Source organism: Rhipicephalus sanguineus, chromosome 3 (genome assembly GCF_013339695.2).
Source record: "Rhipicephalus sanguineus isolate Rsan-2018 chromosome 3, BIME_Rsan_1.4, whole genome shotgun sequence".
Classification (NCBI taxonomy): Eukaryota; Metazoa; Arthropoda; class Arachnida; order Ixodida; family Ixodidae; genus Rhipicephalus; species Rhipicephalus sanguineus.
Genome location: NC_051178.1, coordinates 229,396,534 through 229,413,221, shown reverse-complemented (window position 1 = coordinate 229,413,221; position 16,688 = coordinate 229,396,534). Strand labels below are relative to the sequence as shown.

At 49.6% G+C, this 16,688-nt stretch overlaps 1 protein-coding gene across 1 annotated transcript in view; it reads left to right on the top strand.

Annotated features, from left to right (window-relative positions):
- The first annotated feature begins 1,196 nt into the window (after positions 1–1,196).
- Positions 1,197–16,688, top strand: part of LOC119386349 (arylsulfatase B) — a 47,534-nt gene continuing 32,042 nt past the window's right edge. Inside the window, exons 1-4 of the mRNA XM_049414320.1 lie at positions 1,197–1,292; positions 2,418–2,577; positions 12,915–13,027; positions 13,812–13,933. Of these exons, the coding sequence (XP_049270277.1) occupies positions 1,197–1,292; positions 2,418–2,577; positions 12,915–13,027; positions 13,812–13,933 (491 nt within the window). The remainder of the gene's footprint in view (positions 1,293–2,417; positions 2,578–12,914; positions 13,028–13,811; positions 13,934–16,688) is intronic.

Below are 16,688 nucleotides of genomic sequence, written 5' to 3'. Positions count from 1 at the left end.
AGAACGAGCTTCAATGCAGAAACACGTTGCTCGCCTGGTACCGAGGTTAATAATGAAGTTGTTGGCGTAAGGCACGTGTTAAAGTAAGAAAAGTTCCTATATTTCAAAAGAACTATGAGATCGAAGTGCTACAAGCATATTTTTGTCATTTTACTGTTAACGAGCGGCACGTGGCTCCCGCCGCCGCAGCGATGTACAGTGTTGCTTGTGTAAAGCGTCCGTTGCCCACTGGTTTCAGTGGCCGCCCAAGCGCGGCGCGTTACTCCAAGCTTGCTTGTTTTGGCCTGCGCGCTAATAGAACTTCCCATAAAGATGCGAAACAAGGCATGGTTTGGGTTGTGTTCTTTCGTCGTTTTTTTTTTTTTTCTTATCGAACGCGGAGTGTATATGCGCTGCCCTGGCTCGCAAGTTTTAAGCGAGGTATCGCGCATTTTCAAGGCACTAGCCTTTCTATTCGCCTATGGACATGCTTGTAGCGAGCTGGGTCGCAGTTATATATGAATAAATAAAAAATGCAACAACTTCTGGGAACAAGGTGTACAAAGCCCTTGTTCAGGCCCATGTGGGTGCTGCCACCCAACAAAAAAAGCTAAAGAATAGAACTGGAAATGCTAATTATTTGTCTACTTTCGTTGAACATCTGATTCTTGGTAAACAAGACAAGAAGCGGGGGTCGGGATCATGGGCCTCCGCGGAATTTTGCCTCGCGGGGTGCAGCAATGCCGCGCTGCATGTTGGTGAGGCTGGGGGGGGGGGGACGCACATGGTCAAGATATGTGATCTTCTGGAAGCTTTGTCGCGAACAACGAAAAAGACACAGGCCTGTCATGTGCGTCCTGCGAGGTGAACGAAGAGCTCATCCACCTGTTTGTACGAGAGCACCTGTTTGTAATACAAAGCTACGAGGAAGTCCCAAGGAAAGCTTCGCCTTGTCACCAAAAAATTTGTACTGGTCCGTGGATTAAACCCGCACTAGGGGAAGCTCTTTTTTTCTGAGAAAAGCTTAAGGAATTTTTCGTATCGTGCTGCAAACTGATGCCTGTCAAGTTTCTCAATCCCACACAGCTGCACCGAACTAGACAAAAACGACGTAAAATGTTGTGTACTATGAAAACATTTTTCGGCTCATGCTACGTCCCCCACGTCACTTTGCAAAGCGAAGTCGTCGAATCAAGGAGAAAGTACCATTCGCTGAGATGTCGCAGCAAGGCACGTTGTCGTCCAAAGAGACACCTCAGCGCAAGGCGGCCCCGCGCTTCACCGAGGACGAAAAAAGTGTGCTGATCGATCTTGTGAGGCAGTTCGAGCACATTATCGAGTGTAAAAAACTGATGTTGCGTCAGTGGCGAAAAAAGATGAAACGTGGAAAGAAATAGCCAAGCGCTACAACGCCAAGCACGGGATTACGAGGCGCCACCACCTGCAGCTCAAGAAATGCTGGAATAACCTCAAACAGAAATGAAAAGAGGAAGCTGCAAGAGAAAAGTGAGAGCGCCACAAAACTGGTAAGAACAACATTTTTTTGCATGACTGGTTCACTTGAGCTATTATTCTTGTGACCTTCCACATGTTTTGTATTCGGGAGATGAGTGATTGGTGAGCGTAAATACACCGGGGCTATTAATGCGCACGTGTGTGCAGTCGACACATCCTGTAACACCAGGGAATTCGGCCACTTCATAAAAGTCCCGCATAACTTTAGGAAATCCCGCCGGCTGCGGGAAGCGCACCAGCATCGAGTGAAAGTGCTTTGCGATGAGCAGGGTCACTTTTCCGACTGCGCGGCACACTGTCGACTGTGGAATGCGCACGAGATCGCCGGTGACTGTCTGGAATGTGTCAGCGCCGTAAAACCTGAGCGCCATCAGTAGCCGCAACATTGGAGGCACAGGCTCTATAAACGTTGGCACAGGCTGTCCTCGGTTGTCCCCGCTTTCTTGGAGCGGCAACATAGCCAGAAGCTGCCGCACGGCGTTCTTGGTGAACCTGTAGCGAGCGTGGAATCGTTCCTCGTCGTACAACTCCATCAGATTTCCTCGGTCACGTAAGGCGGGTCGCGGAATCTTCGGCAGGCAATTTACCTCAGGAAATATGCTACGTCCATAGCGTGGCAAGCAAATTGAAAAGCGGACAACCTCCGCGCGACGTCCGTTCGAGAGGCGGCCATGTTGGAATAACGCACCAAGACTGTTTCAAGCTAGCCCCGCAGCAGACTTGAAACCCGTCCTGACTTCGACCGAGCCAAGTCGCCCGCAAGTCGCCCGCAAGTTCGAGAACGATTTATGGCGAGCGGCAAAGCTGTCTTGAGTCAAGTACGAGTCAAGTACGAGTCAAGTAACATCTCTGCATTCGGGGGTAAGACGTTTTTCGGAATACGGGCCCTGATTATTTCACGCGCTTACGCCGCGTGGCTGCAGGGATGGGACGACGTCAGCTTCCACGGCTCGTCACAGATCCCGACGCCTAACTTGGACGCCTTGGCTGCAGACGGCGTCATACTGAACAACTACTACGTCACGCCGTACTGCACGCCATCGAGGGCTGCCCTAATGACGGGACTGTACCCGATACGCACAGGTATGACGCAGATGGCAACGCTTTCTTGAGAAAGCACATGACATCATATGCTTGCTTATACGTTATTCATAGAGGACAAATACTGAACTTTTGATATTTATTTGACGACCACGTGAAGAGCGCAACACACGCAATGCGATCTAAGTCGTAGGAAACAGAATGTGTAGCCCAAACGAAGTGTCTGCCTGAGGGAGTAGATTGCTTAGCAAGGGAAGCTACCAAGGAACTGTCCGGTGGTCCGACGGTGGAAATAAGTACATAGGTCGGTTTCAAATGGTATTTCAAATGGTATTTCGTTTGGCTTGCGCTCTCTTTATTTCTTGCGCGATTGCTATTCTCGTATACATGGCAAGGATGCAATCGGCTCGTATATATACGATCGTGGCGTCTCGACAGTTACATGCTAAGGCGCAAAAAACCTACTGTACGCAAATAAATTCATTCTGGTAGGTAGCTTCGAGTAGCCAGTGCCAGTATCAAGGAGGTTTAAAAACAGATATTTTTTTATTCTTGGCCGGAACGATAGGCGGGTAGCCATTGCCGATTCCCTTCGAAACAGAGCACTCTCCTGCTGTCCCGAAGAAGCTTTTTATTTTTTTCCGGCATACTGCTAATGCGCTATTTGTACGCGCACGTCATTTTGACTTGGTGAGTTTCCATGGTGTTATGACGTAGTGTGACACAGAGGCGATGTTGGCGCGGTGCGTAATATTTTTTACTAAAAAAGCCACACTTTCGCCTCAAGGGCGAAGCAATGAATGCGATAGCAAGAAATTGGAATGTCAGAGGAAAAACGGCAAGAAGCTAGAAACGTGCTGCGCGCTGCTCAAGCACAAAGGACGCAGGAAAAGAAAACACACAAGGCGAGTGCAAACTAACTGTCACAACTCGAAACTTGCAGCGCGCTGCTCAAACACGAAGAAGGACGCACGAAAAGAACGCACATGTATACATAGGACGAGCGCGAACTGTCACAGTAGTTGCATGAAATAGCCCCTACTTTGGCTCTTCTAGCTAGCAGCTCACTCCTTTCGAAAACACGGCCGCTGCAGCGAGTAAAGTGACCTTCGTGCGGTCTATACCTTCAACGCAAACATTGCGGTGAAAGCACAAGACGTACAAAAATACCCCTGAAGAGATAATCGCGCGAGCACGGTCGACCACACCCTATATGTCAAAGTACAAGTCGGAGGCGTACATCCCAACTCCGGTGAAACACTAGAAATATTTAGAACTGGGGACGCAAAAATACCTTCTATCACACCAATAATACACCGTATGATTTGTTTATGTTGCTAGGACTTTATTCGCTGTGGAAAAACCGCATGATCGACAGACACGCCGAGCCACCACGATTGACGAGGTCTGTCTTCCGAGAAGCTGCTGCTCAAATGCGCAGTGTTGTTGAGACTTTTGAGCCCGTATCGGAGTGGCTTGCACTTCTGGACGCTTGTGTGTGTTTGCCTGATTTTTGAAGGCCTCCTACTGTAGAGAAAAATGTGGGTGTTGTGTATGTTAAGGTAATTCTAATGTGATGAATTATCTAGTGCGCGGTTCACAGTAATAACAGGTCATTTTTCCATGAATTAAAGAAAAAAATGGCGCATGGCGTATTTGTCTAAGGCAGCGCACTGCGGAGCGAGCTGTCGCAAATTCGAATGGTCGAGCGCTGCGGAATTTCTTTTTGTGGATTATTTTATTTGTGGTTTTTATTTGTATATACATACATATACGGGACATGACGGCGACGGCAAAAATCCGTCGAGAGTGTCCATATAATTGCTATCGCAATAATAGCGGCAATGGAATAAGGAGCAGAATCTGAAATAACTGATTATATTTGATTCTATATAAAAATTACACCATCTCCCGCTAAAGGGGACCATGAGGCGATGCGAAGCCGGAGCACTTGCACGATCGCGTTACGTTGGCGTTCGTTGGGCATGCTACCGACCTCGCGTCGTGGAACGCGAAGAGGGACGCTACGCGCGTCGTATCTTCCATCTAGCCTGGCCGTTAATTCTCACAGGGCGAGCGGGGAACGCGGTCGACAGGCGGGCGAGAGGGGGGCAGCTTAGGAGAGGAGGGAGAAGGGGAGGGGACGCGCATGCGCTCGAGCTCATCGCGGCGTTGCGCAGGAGAGAACTTCGGCATGTCTAGCCCGCGTTTCAGAGGAAGAGTGGAAAGGGGGAGGGGAGAGGGGGAGTGGTGAGGGGAAGGGGAGAGGGATAGGGGAGAGGGAAAGGGGAGAGGGGAATGGGAGAGGGTGAGTGGAGAGTGATAGGGGAGAGTGGTAGAGGACATGGGGAATGGTGAGGGGGAGTGGAGAGGAGGTGTGCGGAGAGGGTATGCGCATGCGCAGTAAGGGTGGTCACGCCGCACACCACCACCACCGGATTGAGCTCCGCCTTAAGATACTTCGCATCTAATACAATCGTGCGTACGCAGTCTGTACATTGAGTTGTTAGATGGCGCGTTTGCAGTGTTTTCGTTACACCGCGCCATTTTTACCAATCAGGGAAAGCTAATGGTGCGTCGGGAAGAGAAGCAGAATGGAATAGTTTTACGTTTGGCCAACCGTTCACGTTGATATCAGGATGAACCAATAAACAAACAACACGATTGGTAGTATTTATAATCTATTGGTTGGAGGTAAGCGCGGGAAAAATGAACACCTCAAAAACAAACAAAAACATGACATTGTGTTTTAGCACAAAACAAATAGGGTCGGCACAATGACGCGTAGTGACGAAACACAAAATGCGATAGCAAGAAACAAATGCTATACGAAGTGAGGCTCGCCAATGGATACTCTCAGTTTGAACAGCGCTCCTGTTGCAAAGGCGGCCGAAGCAGCGAAGGAAACTAGCGCGCTTCAAGTGTCGAGCTGTGACACTTGATAGTTCGCGCTCATCTTCTGTTTGTTCGTTTAGCGGCGTCCCTTGAGCTCGAGTGACTTTCGTACGCTCCGTAACATGAGCGCGGGCGTCACGGTGAAAGCTCGAAACATACCTCTTCCCCTCACCACGAGCAAACCGCGCGAGCAGATAGCGGAAGGGCAAGGTTCTCCCTGCGCAAATATACGAAGAAGCGAGCGAGCTCGCCGACGCGCTCCTCGCGCCATCTCGCTGGTAATGAAGAAACGCTTATAAGCGCCTGCCGTCTCTGAGTCCTGCCATCGGTAAAGGGTGTGTATATAACGTTCGCCGTTATCTACCTGAAGGATCTGCGCTTTCCGGCGTAGTAGTTAGCGCCACGCGCTGCGGAACGATAGGTCGCTGGTTCGATTCCGCGCTTCGGAAGCATCTTTCTGAATTCTTTTTCTTTGGGACTTTGATATATATATATATATATATATATTGTTACGGATGTGATGGGTTTATTTACAATGCGAAGTAGAAGCTGGAGAAAAACACAAGAGACGGTCGCAAGCCGCCGGTCAGCAATTCCTCGTGCCAGTTCCTCTTCTTCCTCCTTCTTTCAGCGCCGCGTTACATTTCCATCCGTCCAAGACGAAGCTCACCGAGCGAGTCAGAGTGATCGGTTGTTGTAGGGCTTCAATCGTGCAATATGCACAACCTGCGTGTTGCGTGAACGGCGGTTCTCAGCTGTCACTTTCGCAACGACGTAAGTGACGTCACTCAAGCAATGGGTAATGACAAAGGGACCGGAGTACTTGGAAAGGAGCTTCTGGCAGAGTCCCTTCTTACGAACAGGCGTCCATAGCCAGACAAAATCACCTTTGGCGAAGGTGACTGGCAGGTGTCTTGCGTCGTAACGGTCTTTAGCACGAGCATGGGAGGAGAGAGTTCTAAGTCGCGCAAGTCGACGCGCCTCTTCGGCGCGACACAAAGTCTGCGCAACACTGGCATTCTCGTTTGTCGAGAAAGGAAGTATGGTGTCGAGAAAGGTTTGAGGATGACGAGCATAGAGAAGGAAAAAAGGCGTATATCCTGTGACCTCGTGTTTTGCGGTATTGAAGGCGTATGTAATGAAAGGTAATACAGCATCCCAGTTCTTATGGTCCGCTGAGACATACATTGAAAGCATATTGATGATGGTACGATTGGTGCGCTCTGTTAGGCCGTTGGTCTGTGGATGATACGGTGAGGAATGTCGATATTGACACCCACAGAGCCGTAGCAACTCTTCAACAACATCAGCGGTGAACTGCCGGCCGCGATCACTGATCACCACACGAGGGGCTCCGTGACGGAGGATAATCGAGTGCAGCAGAAACCACGACACATCTGATGAGGTGGCTGAAGCAACTGCCATTGTTTCAGTATACCGCGTTAGGTAATCCACGCACACGATAATCCAGCGGCGGCCGGTGGCAGACTTAGGGAAGGGGCCGAGTAAGTCTATGCCGACTTTCTCAAAAGGTGAAGACGGTGGTTTAACAGGTTGCAGTGTGCCTGCCGGATGAGTAGTAGGCTGTTTGTGGCGCTGGCAGACATCACAACTCGCGACGTAGTGCTTGGTCGTCTTCCACAATCGAGGCCAGTAGAAACGTTGTCGGATACGGTGAAGCGTCCGGGCAAATCCAAGGTGCCCAGACGTAACGTCGTCATGCACTGCGCGGAAGACCGCAAGGCGCAGACATTCGGGGACGACGAGTAGCAGTGGGGCGCCATCGCTGGAGTAATTCTTGCGATATAGAAGGCCATCATGAACTACAAATGGCGTTGCGCGTTCAGAGGTGCGGGTCGCATCGATAATTTGTCTCACTGAAGGGTCGCGCTGTTGCTCGTGACCGAAGGCGTCCAAACTAGGGAAGTTGGAGGAAATCGCAACGAGGTAGTTGTCGAAATCGTCGTCATCAGTGTCCACATTCTGAGATGGAAGACGAGATAAGCAGTCGGCGTCTGCGTGGCAGCGACCACTCTTGTAAGCAACAGAAAAGTTGTATTCTTGAAGCCGCAATGCCCAACGAGCTAATCGACCAGCTGGGTCGCGTAGTCCGACAAGCCAACACAGTGAATGGTGATCTGTGACGATCTTGAAATGTCGGCCGTACAAATAAGGTCTGAATTTTTGGACGGCGAAAACAACCGCGAGGCATTCAAGTTCCGTTACTGTATAATTTCTCTCAGCATTCGTCAAAGTACGACTTGCGTACGCAACGACGTGTTGACGTCCATCATGAAACTGAACGAGCACAGCGCCAACGCCGACACCACTAGCATCTGTGTGCAGTTCCGTGAGTGCCTCCGGGTCGAAATGACGTAAAAGTGGCCCGGAAGTGAGCAAAAACTTCAGCTGCTCGAAGGCAGTCTCACATTGAACGGTCCACTGGTATGGGGTATCCTTCCGGAGCAAGTTCGTCAGTGGATGAGCAAGTTGGGCGAAGTCCTTAATAAACCTGCGAAAATAAGAACACAGGCCCAGGAAGCTACGAAGATCCTTCACCGTCGTCGGCTGCTTAAAGTTGCGGACTGCAGTAATCTTGTGGGGATCTGTTCGTATGCCGTCCTTGTCGACGAGATATCCGAGAACCAGGGCTTGGCGCTCACCAAAATGGCACTTCTTTGCGTTTAAAATGAGCCCAGCTTGTTTGACGCAATCCAGAACAACGCTGAGCCGCTGATTGTGCTCGTGGAATGTCCGTCCGAATATAATAACATCATCCAGATAACACATACAAGTCTCCCATTTGAGACCGCGAAGGATGGAATCCATAAATCTCTCGAAGGTTGCTGGGGCGTTACATAAGCCGAACGGCATAACGTTAAATTCAAATAAACCCATCGGGCGTAACGAAAGCAGTCTTCTCTCTGTCAGACGGATGCATTGGTATCTGCCAGTACCCAGACCTTAGGTCGACCGATGAAAAGTATGCGGCGGAGTGCAGGCAATCAACAGCATCGTCAATGCGTGGTAGAGGGTACACATCTTTCTTTGTGACGGCGTTAAGGCGGCGGTAGTCAACACAAAACCTCCACGAGTTGTCTTTCTTTTTCACGAGTATAACAGGAGCTGCCCAGGGGCTGCATGACTCCTGAATAACGCCCTTCTGCAGCATGTCGTTGACCTGTTCGGCGATCACTTTCCTTTCAGAAGGGGATACGCGATAGGGTTTCTGGCGTATCGGCGTAGCATCTCCCGTGTTGATTCGGTGGTGCATACGGGATTTCGGCAACGTGAGACAACGCTCGTCTTGAGCAAAATCAAAGACTGCCACATAGCGTGCAAGGACTCCTTCGAGAACATGCTGCTCGGAAGAAGACAGCGACTTGTTAATCATGCGTCGCAATTCGGCCGAGTAGTTGGGCGTTGTCCGACTGATGCCTGAGGACTCTGCAACCATTCTGATGTCAATTGCGGTCTGCTCTTCAAACGTTGCCAGTTTAAGTCCGGCTGGGAGAGCAACAGGCTCTGGGGAGGCGTTGACCGTCCACAAAAAAGCATGTCCGTCGATGGCTCGAATAACACACCGCGGAACCAATACATTCTTCTTAATAGCGTTGGTGCGATCAGGCTCTACAAGTCCGGTGCAGGGTCCTAACCGGGCGCGAGAAGAGCATACGGGAACAAACACTGCTGTCCGACCAGGGATCAACACATATTTAGAAATTGAAAGCACGTCAGTTGGGTGAGTTGGAAAGTCATCAGTGGCGGTAGTTGGCAACGTGCTTTGTAGAAGCATTTCTCCAGTTCCACAGTCAAGCGTTGCACCGCATTCACGAAGGAGGTCTATACCTAAAATGACGTCATGAGTTGCGTGAGCTAACACAGTGAATTCGGCTCTGAAACTTTGTCCTCCAATAGAAAGAAGAACGGAACAAATACCGACAGGGCGCAACATTTCACCTCCAACTCCACGAAAAGTTTCTTGGCGGTCCCACGCGAACGTAACTTTATGGCCTAAAAAACAATCTTTGAAACGAAGGCTCATTACCGAAATAGCAGCACCAGTGTCTACAAGGGCGATAGTATTTACATCGTCTATACGCACACTCACTTTGTTCTTTAGCATCACAACAGCAGGAGGAATTGTAATAAAGGATTACGGCGAAACGGTATGTCACAAATGATGGAATGATCAAAGGCAGATCCGCAAGGTACTGGAAAGCTTTGATTTGGGCAACTCTGCCAGCTTTTGTAACGTGACCGCAGCTAGCATGTGAGGGCAAACTGTCAGCAAAGTTTCGTACAAGTCACTGGGCCAGTCGTAATTTTGTGAGAGTATTACTTTACCTTTCTCCTACACGTACATGACTTTCGATTATAAAGTAAACATTTGCTGAGCATTGAAGCATTTCTACTCGACATGACTATCAATAAGCAGTTTGTGTGGTTGGGAAACATTAAGAACCAAGCAATATAGCTTCTTGCTAGTGGTGCTTGCTCGCATCACGGCCTGCCATTTCTGAAATTTTCTCTTGGCGCATTATTTACAAGCGGTAGAAATGAAGGCTACCTGATGTTGTCAATCATTACTTCAGTATTCTCAGGCATATGCAATACAGCGCTGTACGAAAGCACAAAGTTGAAAAGTGCAGAAAGAGCTTGAAACAATCTATACGCGAACGAAACAGCAAATTCAACTTTGATGAAGCTTCTGTACCGAGATGGCTGATACACAAGAAAGCTGCACTGATACACAAGAGAGCTCCACATGCACGGCACACTCCAGAGCACACACACAGCAAACAACACTTGTGCCTGTAGCACTACTAATGGCACTGCTGCAGCACATCGCAGGTTCATATTCCGACTTGTATTTCGTGGGCAAACTGGGGACACGTTCGAGCACTTCGGAGGCGATGCGGTCACCACAGCGCACTGAAAGCGCCAAAACAGCGCACACACAGCGGAACATGTTTAACGACGGCGATAATGAGACAATAAACTTATCGCTACTGACTGTATCATCACTCGGCCCTTCACACCGGACCTGGCCGTTCACCCAAAGCTCCAGCATACACGTACGCATTTCGCTGGAATGAACCTCGAACACGGACCACATACACATAGCATACGCCGTTTGCGGCGATCGAACATGATTGACGTTTGCGTACGGTGAGCATGTGTGACACGCAGATACCTGGCGATATTCTAGCACGAGTTCCAAAGCAAAGCGAACGACGGCACAAAACACACGAAATCGGCGGCCTCCGATCCTCGCGTAGCACATTTCGTCGGCGATCGCGGGCTCCGAGGAAGGCAGGATGGTAACGTCGGCTTGCTCCTTTTCGATGAATATCTCTGCGGATGATCATTAACTCTTGTACTCATCACAATAACACCCATATAAACTTTTTTTGCGGCTGCTGCCTAGGCCTTGACTGTCGCTTCGTCGTTTCACGCGGGCGCCATGTTTTCCGCAAACGGGCAGGCGGCCACCGTTTTTTTGTCAGCCAATCAGCGATCGAGAGAGCGAACGGGCCCGTTTTTTCCGACCGAAGCCAAAAAGCAGGTACCGTCTCCGGCCCGGTCGAAAAACGGAACGGGACTCGAGAGACGGGACACGAGAGACGGAACGGTCGTAGCGCGGAGAGGCCTTAAGGCTTCGCTCGGAGGCGGGGGACTCGTTGCGGAATCTGCTAGGCCACTGCTGTCGTAGAGGGTGGATGACAGGTGTAGAGGTCGAGGTTTCGTGCACACGAGCAGGGTACGTCGAAAAGCGTGGTGCTCGCGGCTGGCGGCGGCAGAAGCGCGAAATATGCCCTCGGAGGCCGCATGCGTAGCAAACAGGTACTTCTCGGCTTACATTAGCGGGAGCAGGGGTACGCGAAGTTGGGTAATGCTCGGCAGAAACACGTCGTGACGCCTGGTAGTAATCTTCAGGAATACGCCTTGTTGGTGCTGAGTGGTATTCCGCAGCAACCCGCCGGGATGGTGATGGACGGCGGCGACTGGGATCTGCAGGTAGAGACTGCAGGCTCGTGCTGAAATATGCCTCTTCGCTGCGCGGTCTGCACTCGACGCGACGCTCTCGCATCCAGTATGATGGTGGTTCGGGGCAATCGTCGAACGAGCATTGGTAGTGGGCATCCGCCGCTTGGAGCCGTCCTAGCTCCTCTCGAACTACCCGACGGATGATCAAGGGAATGTCTTCGCACGAGGCGACGTCCATACTTGCAACGCTGGGAACGTTGTCCAAGCGCCCGAACTTGGGTATAATTCTTCGGGTCTTCAGAGCCTCGAAAGCGCGACACTGCTGCCTAAATTCAGAAGGCGTGCTCAGGTTTTCCTTCGCGATCAGGAAATTGTACACGTCCTCGGCGATGCCTTTTAACAAATGTCCAACTTTGTCTTCGTCAGGCATGTTCGCGTTTACAATCCCGCAAAGCTTCAATACCTCTTCGATGTATGTTGTGCACGTTTCGCCGGGCAACTGAGCTCTACGCGAGAGCGTTTGCTCAGCTTTCTTTTTCTTCGAGCTCGTGTCCCCAAAGCAGGTCTTCAATTCCTTGACAAAGATTTCCCAAGTGGTGAGCACGTGTTCTTGATTCTCGAACCAAAGCAGAGCGGTGCCAACGAGAAAAAATGCTACGTTCACGAGTTTCGCCGGCGTACTCCACTCGTGATAGCGGCTCACTCTTTCGTAGTGTTTCAGCTAATCATCCACGTCTTCATCTGTTTTACCTGAGAATGTGCGTGGTTCAGGCGCCCAGCAGTTAGGTTGTCTTGGTCTGCGGCCAGCTTGTTCCAAGGCCGTGGCACTGGTTGATGCAGCGGCGTTGCCCGTCGACATGCCTGCTTCGGCGTCGGTCATGTCGGTGATCTCCGGGGGTAGACCGGCTAGACGTCTGCTTCTTCGAAAGTCTTCTGCGAGTGGGTTGTCCAGGGCGTCGGATTACCCAGCACCTCTCCACCAAAGCTGTTACGGATGTGATGGGTTTATTTGCAATGCGAAGTAGAAGCTGGAGAAAAACACAAGAGACGGTCGCAAGCCGCCGGTCAGCAATTCCTCGTGCCAGTTCCTCTTCTTCCTCCTTCTTTCAGCGCCGCGTTACAATATATATACATACACACATACTTATACATATACGGTGAATGACGGCGACGGCGACGGCAAAATCCAGCCGAGACTGTCCATATAATTGCTGTCGCAATAACAAGCAATCGAAAGGCAACCATTTGAACCCAAGAGTCCAAGATGCTCGACCACTTGTGGAAGAGCTACCGGTCGCTGACAGAGTCACGAAGGAATATTGACCTATCTGCGAGGCTAGAGATGTAGGGAATACAAGGACTGGTCTTAGTTTACGCTGGTTCACCTAATTGACGTAAAGAAATGAAACAAAATTAGGTAAAGCGTTGGTAAACCCGCATTCGCTTTTAGAAACATTTCACACGGTTCATATGGTGTCATCCGTTCCTACCAGGTATGCAGGGCGTGCCGATTGATATAGGTGAGCCGTGGGGGCTGCCGACCGACGTGCGTATTCTACCTGAGTACCTGAAAGAGTTCGGCTACGAGACACACCTGGTTGGAAAGGTATGTGCACCCAGCTTAAATGGGCTTTGCTTCTCCCAAAGTTGATGCACTCTTAATGAGGTCCTGGTTAAATGCTGGCTACATCCAGGAAACTAGACAAAAAATGTCTGGCTTCCTGGCTGTATCTATCACTTTAGGCGGGACATGATTAAGAGTGCAGTGAGGCATCACTTGAGGACAGGTATACGGTAATATTTGCCCGCGCTTCCCGCAAGAAAGAGCTTTAGATCTGAATGAAGGCTCGAATGCAGGCCGCATGCAAGTCGTGTACTATCCGAAATCACTGTTGAATGCAAGGCGTATAGTCCTAGCGTTCAACAGTTAATCTTTATTCAAAAAGCTTTATTCAAATTAGAAATAGATCACCGCATTTTCGCTCATTTATTTCGGGGAAAAAACTCCGTTAAATCGGGTTTGGAGCAAAGTTAGTTTCGTTAATTTGGCTTGATGACCGCACTGAACATGGAAATTTCTTCGTTAGATCGAGAACTTTGTAAAATCGAGTATAGTTAGATCGAGTTTTAACTGTACGTATGCATATATACACAACACGGCGATGACTATTCAATGAAGTCTATTCGAAGAAAGTTTTCCCATCTTTTCCTTTTGACTGCGTCTCTCGCGCTGAGGCTTCCATGAAACCATACCAACTCGCCAATACTCCATCTCGTGTGTGAATGACACAGTAATGCTAGGGATGCGTGCACTGCTTTAACGGTTTCGAGAGGTTTGCCTAAGTATTTCCAGGCATGTGTGTTTAAGCACTCTCTTCCTATGCGCACAGTGGCACCTGGGATCTTACAAGGAGAGTCTTACGCCAACGTGCCGGGGATTCGACAGCTTTTACGGCTTCTACTACGGAGAGGGGGACTATTACTCTCACACCATCAACTATGTACGTCACGGGTATTCTTTTCTTTTCTGTCTTCAACGCAGCCTATTTACGGTAACGTATCCATGTCCCACTTAAATAAACTCTAAAAAAGGCAGTCCTTGTGTGTGCTGCTGCTTTCGTACAATGTTGAAGCCTGATGTTCAAGCACGGCACCTTTAAACAAGTTGTGCGCAACCCAGGAGCAGGAAAGGACAAATGCACATTGGAGGTGTGACGCTGTACAAAAAATTAAAGAAAAAAAAATGGAAAAAAAAAGTATACAACTACGTGCAGGTGGTCACCTCGAAACCCGGTAACACTCGAAATGCCTTTTCTATACGTTACAAGATTTAGAGAAGTAGACCGTGCCTCGTTTGCAACATACCAGCCACTCAATTTTCTTGTTTTCTTTTCAGCCGTTTAAAAGAAATGCTACTCTTTTTCTGCACATACCAGGGCCGAACGAGTAGGGTTTCTTCTAAATGATGGCATAGAAAAGAAGGGTAGTCACTCCTATTCTAGATTTATACTGTGTAATGCTGATGCATCTGTGTTTTGATGAGTGTGAAACATGTAGGGAATTGCGTCATACGAAGTACTACTAAGCCCAGGCCCGTAGCCAGGGGGGGTCTAGCCCCCCCCCCCCCCCCCCGAAATTTTTGTGAAATAGGTGTTTTTACCAGAAATAAATAATAAAAATAGGTGTGTTTCTGGAAGAGTCAAGGTTTTCAGCAAGTGGACACCCCCCCCCCCCCCCCCCCCACAAAAAAAAAATTGCGGGCTACGGGCCTGACTAAGACGCAGCTGTTTCGGAGCCTAGTCGATACAGGTGGTGTGTCTAAGATACTGCGTTGAGATGTGCAACTGGCGGCAACTCCATGGACACATAGATACCGCGTACTTGTAGGCGAGGCACAGTCCCCTGGACAAAGTGGCAACCGGTGGACGTTGCACGTTCCTTTCGCAGAGCAGCAATCTGGCGATTTGCGGTAGTGCGACGAACGCTGTGCGCAGGTTGCTCCAGACCATAGGCGTGCGCAGGGTTCCCATTCAGGGGGGGCGAAGGTTCGTCGCAGCGCCCCCCCTCCCACTTACGTCAATGTATGGCGCTGACATTGCGCCCCCCACCCGAGTCGCAGCGCCTCCCTCCCTATTATGTCAATGTGTGGGGCTGACTTTGCGCCCCCCCTCTTAGGTGATATGGGGGGGCGGCCGCCCCCCCCCTGCCCCCCCTGTGCGCACGCCTATGCTCCAGACAACTGTGCAACCGTGGGCAACTCAACATGAACCTTGCGTTTTTGTAAGAGAAAAAAGCGTTAGTGTTAAAGGGCTGGAGTTCCTTCAGAGTGACGCAGTTTGTTACGATCGACATCTCATGAAGAAGAAACTTTGCCTGGTTGGCTTAATCAAATCTAGATTTCTTAGGGGATCAGAAGCGGAAGACACCTGTGACTGTGCCTTTCATGCAGTGTTAAACAGCAACACGTAGGAACTTTTTTTGTTCAAGAACTCTTGTGATAATGGTGAAGATCTAATAGGAGAACCATGATTTACGCTTTTTTTTTGCTACTGTGATTATTTTATGTACTTTTGTAGACTTGCTTCTATCTTTCCATTTTTTTTTCAGACAAGCCACACGGGCCTCGACTTCTGGTTGAACAAGAAACCCATATGGACAGACAATGGGACATACTCTACCTCACTGTACACGAGGAGGGCACAGTTCATCATCAAAAACAGGACAAAGTCCAAGGTATATAGCGCAGCTAACTTCTGTAGTCGTGACCCATGGTCCTTGCAGTACTGACCCTACATGCTTTAGCATGCAGGCTGGTCAACAATGCCGCCAATTCAGCAGGCAACTGTAAAGCAGTACACGTCCTTACCAGCCTGCGCCTTCTAGAGCGGCTTGCACGGATCCTTGCGCTGTTGATCATAGGAGTTGTCACCAACAGCGTTGTTATCATATATTAAAAAAATGTGACAGCCACAGTTACTTGTGCGATGACCACGCTAAATTATTGCATTGTAAGTATTGCACGCTTGAAGAACATGTATTAAATGGGTCTCGCTGGCGTTCATGCACTCTTGGCGTAACCAGGAGTCGCTAGCAACTCGACGGCACTTAACAACAATAGCAGGTTCTCTTGCAGAACTGCGCGAATGCGGATCTGATTTACGGTGAGACGATACAGCACAAAGCAGCACGAAATCGCTCGTCGACTCCCGGTTTTAATAGTTGCATGCCCACAGAGATGGAAGGAACAAACGATTGCCTGCCCTTGAGTGCACGTTAAAGAACCGTAGCTCGTCAAAATTAGTCTCACCAAAACAAACGATAGGATGACGCTCATCGCGACAATCACAGAGTCATATGCAACGGCTGTTCCTTGATATAGAAACTGCTATGACAGTTCAGACATCACAACAGTCATAGAGTAAGAGCGTGCCATGAGCGCGCGATAAGTTGGCTTTGATATCAAAATGAAGGTCAACGATCGCTAGTATAGGGAACTAGAACATCCTAGTTCTCTATAATAGCAAGTATATACATGGCAAATCCCTATGCGCGTGCCAGTGTATATATGAGCTATGAGCGTATCGGAAAAATCTCGCGCCTTCGAGCTTTAAGTTCTTGTTCAGTCAAAGAGGCCCCGCGCTAGCCTGGTAAAACACGTGGGAAGCATCGAGCGCCTGGCCACTCAAACGCCGCCATGTATGATATTGCTTTTCTTCCTCGGCGTTGCTGCGTTGTGAACGCGTGCGACGGTAACGTACATAAGCTCA